This window comes from Lagenorhynchus albirostris, chromosome 16, assembly GCF_949774975.1.
Source record: "Lagenorhynchus albirostris chromosome 16, mLagAlb1.1, whole genome shotgun sequence".
Taxonomy (NCBI): domain Eukaryota; kingdom Metazoa; phylum Chordata; class Mammalia; order Artiodactyla; family Delphinidae; genus Lagenorhynchus; species Lagenorhynchus albirostris.
In genome coordinates this window covers 29,121,661-29,129,297 of record NC_083110.1, presented here as the reverse complement: position 1 = coordinate 29,129,297, position 7,637 = coordinate 29,121,661, and the positions used below count along the sequence as shown (strand labels likewise).

Sequence of the window (7,637 nt, the reverse complement as noted above, 5' to 3'; positions counted from 1 at the left end):
GTGTATCCTGGAGAAGGGTCCTCCTCACTCCCGAAGCCCGAGGAGCTTGGGGCGTCCGGCCTGTGCAAGCAACAGCTGGTCACTTCTCCCCTCCCCACTGGGGGCTCCTTTGGGAAAAATGGCCTGCCACGGGCGCCCGGCCATCCTCCTCGGGTCCCCCAGGGCGCTCGGCTGGGGCGCAGCACCTTGGAGAGAGGTGTCAGGTCCCGCGCCTGGATTTGGGGCTCTCTACTTTTCGCACTGCGGCTCAGGGGTGCGTGCCAGGCCGTCGCCAAGGGGTCTGCCGGCCCCCTGCCCAGCTCGGGGCCGAGGCGAGCCAGCGCGGCGAACCTCCTCCCCTCCCGTTCGGGCGGCCTGAGCCCGCGCCCGCTCCAGTTGCTGCAGCTGCTGTTGCTGGCGGCTGCGGGGAGCGCGGGGCGCGCGCAGGAGAGGCTCGGGCGGCGACGAGGAGGAGCCTGAGGAAGCGGGGAGGAAGATCGAGCGAAGGCCGAGGAGGCTCAGCGGCGTGGCGGCGCGGCTCGGGGATCCCGGGAACATGGGCTAGCGGCGGCGGCGGCGGCGGCGGCGGGCCGGGCGCGGTGAACCTGCCGGGGCCCGGCGCACACCGGGGCGGCGAGCGGGAGCCGAGCGCAGCCGGGAGAGGAGGGCTGGCGCGGGGGCGCCCGGGAGGGGGCTGATGAGGCATTATTAACGAGTCGCCACCTAATAAGCCCAGAGCGGCGGGCTAGCTGCGCGGGCTGCGTGCGGGGAGGGGTCCCGGGCCGGAGCGCGGCGCAAACGCGTGGCGCACCGCGGACAGGCGGCGCGGCGCGACGCGACGCGGAGAGCAACCGGGCCGGCGAGCAGAGCCGGGGCGGGCCCGGGGGCGGACCGCAGCGCCCCCTCGTTCTCGGCGCTCTGGGCCCGCGCAGCCCGGGGTTAGGGGGGCTCGGGCCGGGGAGGGGAGCTGCCCGCGCGCTCCGTCCCCCTCCCCCCTGGGCGGGCGGGCCGGCGGCCGGGGGGAGGGCGGGCGGCGGTGGCGGCCCGCTGTATATATCTCCGCGCACCCCGCCAGGTCGCGCACAGCTCCCCGAGCCCAGGCGCCTCCCCGCCCCCTCCCCGCGCTCCGCGGCGGCGGCGGCGGCAGCAGTAGCAGCAATATGGCTGTTGATGGGTGTTCGGGGTGGCGCTGGCGGCGGGAGGAGCTCCCCCGAGCCCCTGCGCCGGCTGCCCGTTGCTAGCTATGGCAAATGGTGGCGGCGGCGGCGGCAGCAGCGGCGGCGGCGGCGGCGGCGGAGGCAGCACTCTTAGAATGAGTGGCAATATCCACGCGAACCTTCTCAGCCTAGACGCGTCCTCCTCCTCCTCCTCTTCCTCCTCCTCTTCTTCCTCCTCCTCTTCCTCCTCGTCCTCGGTCCACGAGCCCAAGATGGATGCGCTCATCATCCCAGTGACCATGGAGGTGCCGTGCGACAGCCGGGGCCAGCGCATGTGGTGGGCTTTCCTGGCCTCCTCCATGGTGACTTTCTTCGGGGGCCTCTTCATCATCTTGCTCTGGCGGACGCTCAAGTACCTGTGGACCGTTTGCTGCCACTGCGGGGGCAAGACGAAGGTAACGCGCGCCCCGGCGCCTCCCCCCTGCGCCAGCCCCGCCGCTTCTCGGCGTCCCCTGCAGCCCACCTCCTCGCTTCTCACAGCGCCGTGCCTCCCTCCATCCCTGCCTGCCTTCCCCTCGCCGCCTTCCCTTCCCTCCGCTCTCCTGGCGCCCGCCTGTTGGGGCTTCGGGCGGCGCGCCGGGGGTGAGGAGTTGCCCCCAACCGGTGCGCTTCGGGACGCGGACGCCAAATCCCGTCCCCTTGTTTATTGTAGGGTTGTTTGTGGCTGCGGCTGGGGCCGGGATGGGAGGTAGGGAGAGCCGACTCGGCGGGCACCGAGCAAGCTGGGGGCCGCTCGGTGCGTGTTCCGCGCGGCTCACCTGCCCGGGCTCGGCTCCTTGTGGTGGGCGAGGGGGAGCACGTCAGCCCGCACTTTAGAAACCTGTTGGGGAGATGAGTTCGTAAAATCAGGAGGGCAGGAAAATCCTTTGAGAAAGGGAGAACATCTTTTGGACTAGGGAATCCCAGGGGAGGAACATGACCAGAGGACGTGCGGGGGACCTGGAGGGGCGAGAGAAAGTTGGGGAGATGCATCCCAGTTTTGGAGGCAACCCGCGGATGCTGCCACTTTAGGAATGTGGCGAGGTCGCAAAACTGATGTCCCCTCCCTCTCCTACTGTTGGAGCAGACCCCCACCCCCACCGCAAGTTCTTCGGCATCTGTATTCTCGCCCCCCTGCCACCGCCTTCAGGTCCCCGGAAATGCCCCCGGCAGCGTGGAGCTAGAGGGGAGGTCCGCCCGAGAGCCCGCCGAGGCCGAGGTTTTCACGCGAGCCTCCTCCCCGACGCTTTTGAGGTGGCTGGATGTCGGCTTTAAACTATTCCTGGCGCAGAGACGCCCACCAGCACCGAGGCTCACTACACCTTATGTATGGTTGCTAGGCTGACTGCCTGGTTTGTCGCCGTCATGTCCCTAGAGATGTCCTCTCCCCCCCCCCCACTGGCTGAAGGTGAGAGGTGGCAGGCAGTTTTTCATAGAAAACTGCAGGATAAAAAAGAAAGAACTGGAAAAAAGAGTGACCAAGCTGTTTTCTGTTTGACTAATTTTTAACCTAGGGGACTAACCAGCGCCAGCATTTTCAGAGGGAGGGAAGCTCAAAGGGGGATAGGGAACAGTGCAAGGCCATGGCACATATCGGTGGGAATGCTCACACCTTTTCTAATAAAGTTAATCCGAGGACACCTCAAACTTCCACGGGGCACAGCAACTTGTAGCAGCCTCCTTAATTGCTACGGGGAGGGAGTAGGTAAGATGGGGGCTATGGGTGACACACAAGGGTGAAGGGAAGCTCGCGATCTCTCTCTCTCTCTCTCTCTCTCTCTCTCTCTCTCTCTCTCTCTCTCTCTCTCTCTCCTGATCATTAATTATACATTGTGTTGGGTGCTGGAGCTCAGCTGTGTTTTGTGGTAGCACATTTGTGTTTTGGAAAATACTGGTGTGTTGGAAATAAGGGAGAAAAATAAAAACCATCATTCTCTTCCTCTTCCTCCTACTTCTCCGGAGACCTCCAGATGTTAGTCCGTCAGTTTTCTCTGGAGTTACCTTCTTGGCCATAGCAGTTTCTCCTTACTTGTCAAGGTGCAAAACCACCCACATTCCAGAGAAGCCATTAGGTTAAGCAAAATCCTAACCCCGAGACCCCCTAGACCCAGCCCCTTGCCTAGCCCTCCTGACCAGTGCTTATTCATATAGCCTTCTTATTCACACATTCCCTCTCCTCTGTCTCCCCACCAGTCTTTAGTCTGTGAGTGTTTTTCCTTTACTGAGATTCCGTGCTACGCTTAGAGGTAGAACTTGTAGTTGCATGCATCTCAGACGTTTTCTACACTGAGTGATTTTGGGGAACTTTTTAACGATCTCCTTATCCTTCAGGAACTGGGCAGGCTAGATCATAATGAAAACTTTTTTTTCAGTGAGTCAAAATAAGTTTCAGTGTTTTTGTGATCCTGGGGTTTTAAACACAGCTTCTAAAGTCTTTCTGCTCTAGGGGGTACATCAGTGCTACTGCATTGCTTCTGATGAAATGCTGATTGGATCGTTCACATAAAGAGTCTCTTTCTTAAATGATGACCAAGCATAACCTCTGTAAGTTTTCTCAAGAAAATACGTTTTTGGCAATGATCGTTAGAAAAAAAAACAACCCCTAGATATTAGGCTATATTTTGTAGCTCCAAGACATGCCGAGTTGACTAAACTGGAACTTTCTACAAAGAATCATCTGGGATGAGAGATGCTTGCAGTTAGTTGGGAAGATGTGAGGCCAGTATAAAATGAGATCATGTCACTTTTGGTACCATTAGAGTCCCCTTTAAAACATGCCCAGAATCTCTTAATACTTGCTCCTTGATTTGCTCAATTAAACAGTGTGTGTAGCCATCTCATTTTGACCAGTAGTAGTTACTTAGGCCTTTTATAAGCTTTTCTTTCTACTCTTGAGGTCTGTATTTTTTACTGCAATCATTCTTTTTTGTTTTTTGTCTTTCATTCTTTTTGCTTTCCAAGTATTTGGTAGTCATCAAGACACTGTTCAGAAGAATGCATTTGGCTTCAGTTTGGAATCATTAATTTAGTGTTGGGTTTCTCAAGCAAACTAAGGCTGCTTTTCTTTAGTATTCTACCAGCCCTCAGATATATTCACCCTGATCCTGGTTCAGCCCCAAGATGGTTTGACCCGGAGCTAGGGTCCAGAGGAAGGCTGGTCTTTTTAGCATCTGAAATTCTAGGGGAATAAGTTTCAGCAGGAGCTCCAGCATCACAAGCATTTGGCCTCTGGGACTGCACCATCCTTTCTGATTAAAGGAACCTGAAACTGGATGTACCTCATGAGGCATCTCATCCTTAGTTCCTCAGGCCTCCGAATCTCAAATCGTGAATGACTTTACTCTTCTGAAAAGAATAGTTATGTGGATTTCTTTAGGAAATAAAGAAGAAGGAGAATCCCATTTTCCCCCAGTTGGGAATTTGGGCACAGTCATTCCAGTACTATATTCTTTGCTGTACTTTTTCACATCATTTTTCTTTCTCTGTTGGGTTTCATCAGAGCCCTCTCTTTACTTGGCCGTGACGTTTCAAGGTCTAAGCCAGTCGTAGACTGTAGTGAACAAGGAGCGGCTCTGGCAGCCTGAAGAAGGTTGTGACCTTGAAGAAGTAGATTAACCTCTCTGGTCTCTTTCCTGGTGTGCAAAATGTGGGATTGAATTCTGTGAGTGCTAATGTCCCTTCCTGCTCTGGGACTCAGTGGAAGCCAGTAGAAGGAGTTGGTGATCTATGGGTAAAGTTTCTAGCTCAGAACATGTTCTGTAACTCTCCAGCCTCGGAGTGCTTATGTGTCTTTATTCCCATCTTCTGCTCTTCCTCCAGCCCACAGTCTGCTTTTCTTTAAATGCCTGGGGAAGCTGAGGCCGGCTTCCTATGGAGCTGTGGTTTGCTATGGGTCATAGACTCATCCTGCTCTCAGGTGGAGCTGTCCTCCCTGTAGAAGTTGGGAATTGATTAAGGTTGGTCTGCATATAATGAATTATGGAGGTTTGTCTCCACGGCTGTGTCTGAGAAAACAACACGTTTTCTCTGTTAGACTCGTGACTAATATAAACATCAGATCCCATTACGGCTTGGTAATTACCCAGGGTCTGGCCTGATGCATCATCCAATCAGGGCTGGAAATTTCAGTGCCTCAGAATTCTTGATTCCAGATTGGCCCTCGTGCCTCATCTCATCCTGGAGATAGTCTGCATCGGACGAACTAAAGATGTTCCTTCGGATCACTTAGGGGGGGCCTTGGAGAAGTGCTCAGGTCCCAGGCACAGGGGAGTTCCAGGTGACCTTCCCTTGTCCTGAGAACTTTTGCTTCTTGTTCCTGGTTCCCCCTGTGGAAATGCACACTTCCGTAGAGATGCTGCAGTCAGACAGACCCGAGTGCAAATCATGGATTCCACACTTGTTAGCTGGGCATCTGTGGCTGGCAGCCCTGTTAAGCATGGCTTCTTCACATGTAAGAAAAGCGTAACGATGCTTACTTTGTAGAATTCTTTTTTTTTTTTTTTTTTTTTTTGCGGTACGCGGGCCTCTCACTGTTGTGGCCTCTCCCATTGCGGAGCACAGGCTCTGGACGCGCAGGCTCAGCGGCCATGGCTCACGGGCCCAGGCGCTCCGCGGCATGTGGGATCTTCCCGGACCGGGGCACGAACCCGTGTCCCCTGCATCGGCAGGCGGACTCTCAACCACTGCACCGCCAGGGAAGCCCCTGTAGAATTCTTATAAGGAGTGACGATGCTGGGTATACAGCACCCAGGAAACGCCTGGCACTTAGCAGGCCTGTAAATGGGAGCTATCATAGCTCCACAAAGTGGCAGGTTTTAAACTTTCTCCTTGATTCCTTGAACTTTTGGCCCTGGAAGGGCACAGACTACAACAAACAAAACTTTTGAACCGAAAGGGACCTCTAGGCCCTGGAGTCGGTTGTCCTTGGGTCAGACAACCCGTTAGGGTCAGGTTGAGATTTGGGCTCATAGCTCTTGGCTGTTGCGAGGCTGGCAGGCCGGGGAGGGGCAGCCTAGGAAGGCCCCACGGCTGAGGGCTTGGCAGGATGGCTAGTGCTCTGATGGCGGGCAAGTCAGCGGATGAGCATTGCCATCGTGGGGCTCCAGGAGCTGCAGACCTAGCAAAAGTGGAAGGTTTTGTGGGCAGGTGTGGCTATCTAATGTCCCTTGAGAAAGGATGAATTCCACCCCTGTTCTCCCCAGTCCAGAGCCCACAGACCTGTTCCCCTGACGATGGAACAGTTTCCCCGCCAGGGTGCTCTCTACTCAGACCAGCTTTACCCTGATCGCCTCCAGAGTAGTATTTCCCCAAGTGTGTTCTGTGGAGCACTTGCCCTTGCAGTTACCTTGTGAAACAAAATTGTAAGTCAGGGCATATCTGCAACCCCCACCTTGGAGAGTCACGTCATGTTCTGGGAGAAGTCCCAAGGGAGAGGAATTGGTTAAAATGCCCTTGGCCGTGCTCACTTTGAGCAGCAGGGCCTAGGTGTCATGCTCGCCATGTAGCACCCAGAAGTCAGCCTGTGACCTTGGGCAAGGACGTCACCGCTTTGTGCCTCAGTCTCCTCATCTGTAAACCGGGGGTCCTCGTAGAGCTCAGCTCTTTGGGGTAGGTACTCGCAGGGACCCCACTCTATAGCATTTCCTAGGAGGATACTGGTGACTGCAAGCCACGCGCTGGCTCTATTCCGGGTGCCCAGGGTCCTTGTCCAAACATGCATCAGGGGGAAAGCAAGAGCTGCCCTTGTGTTCGGCCTGGGGGAGAAAGGATTCCAAGGGCAAGGCTCACCGCTATCTTCTTCCCTGGATGGGGACATTCGCTGTGTGCCTGGTACAGAGAGTGCTTGCTGTGGGTATCTCTTTCTGACCAGGGCAAAAGGAGCCTGCTGCTGAAGCAGTCAGGTTGGTGTTGGATTCCAATGCCAGGACCTCCTTCCCAGTGTGGGCAACCGCGGTGTCCCAGCTCACAGTGGCAGTGACCGTGCTAGCCTGCGGATCACAGCAGCCAGCCCCACCTTCCTGGGACTTCAGAGCTGTGGAGCCCCTGCAAGGACTCCTCTGTGGTTCCGGTGAGAAGGGCGGTGTTTGTGCCATGATGCCGCAGCTCCTGGAGCCCTCCGGGGAGCATTGGTCTCCATGAGACCTGCTTGGGGGGCAGGCAAGGTCAGCGTCCCCCAGGACCTCTGAAGTCACACAGCCTTTCTGTGCACAGCAGGGAGCAGATCGAGAGAGTGCCCTTTTTTTGAGATGCTTCTGAGTGGGTGGAACCCTGGCCCTGGGCACACGGAGAAGGAAGCTCGGGGGCCCCAGCCTGAGAGGCAGGGGTGTCCCAGCACTCCGGGGAGAAGGCTCAAGGGATGTTCAGTTGGGGTATTAGATCTCTCCCTCCCATGGCCAGAGAGCATCTTAGTCCATCTACTTCTGGGGCCTCTCGCACGTTTACATGTGCACGAATCACCTGGAG

General features: G+C 56.4%; 1 protein-coding gene across 1 annotated transcript in view; it reads left to right on the top strand.

Moving 5' to 3' along the window:
• The first annotated feature begins 1,048 nt into the window (after positions 1 to 1,048).
• The window catches only part of KCNMA1 (potassium calcium-activated channel subfamily M alpha 1), a 728,670-nt gene continuing 722,081 nt past the window's right edge, over positions 1,049 to 7,637 (top strand). Inside the window, exon 1 of the mRNA XM_060126951.1 lies at positions 1,049 to 1,591. Within this exon, the coding sequence (XP_059982934.1) occupies positions 1,223 to 1,591 (369 nt within the window). The 5' untranslated portion in view covers positions 1,049 to 1,222. The remainder of the gene's footprint in view (positions 1,592 to 7,637) is intronic.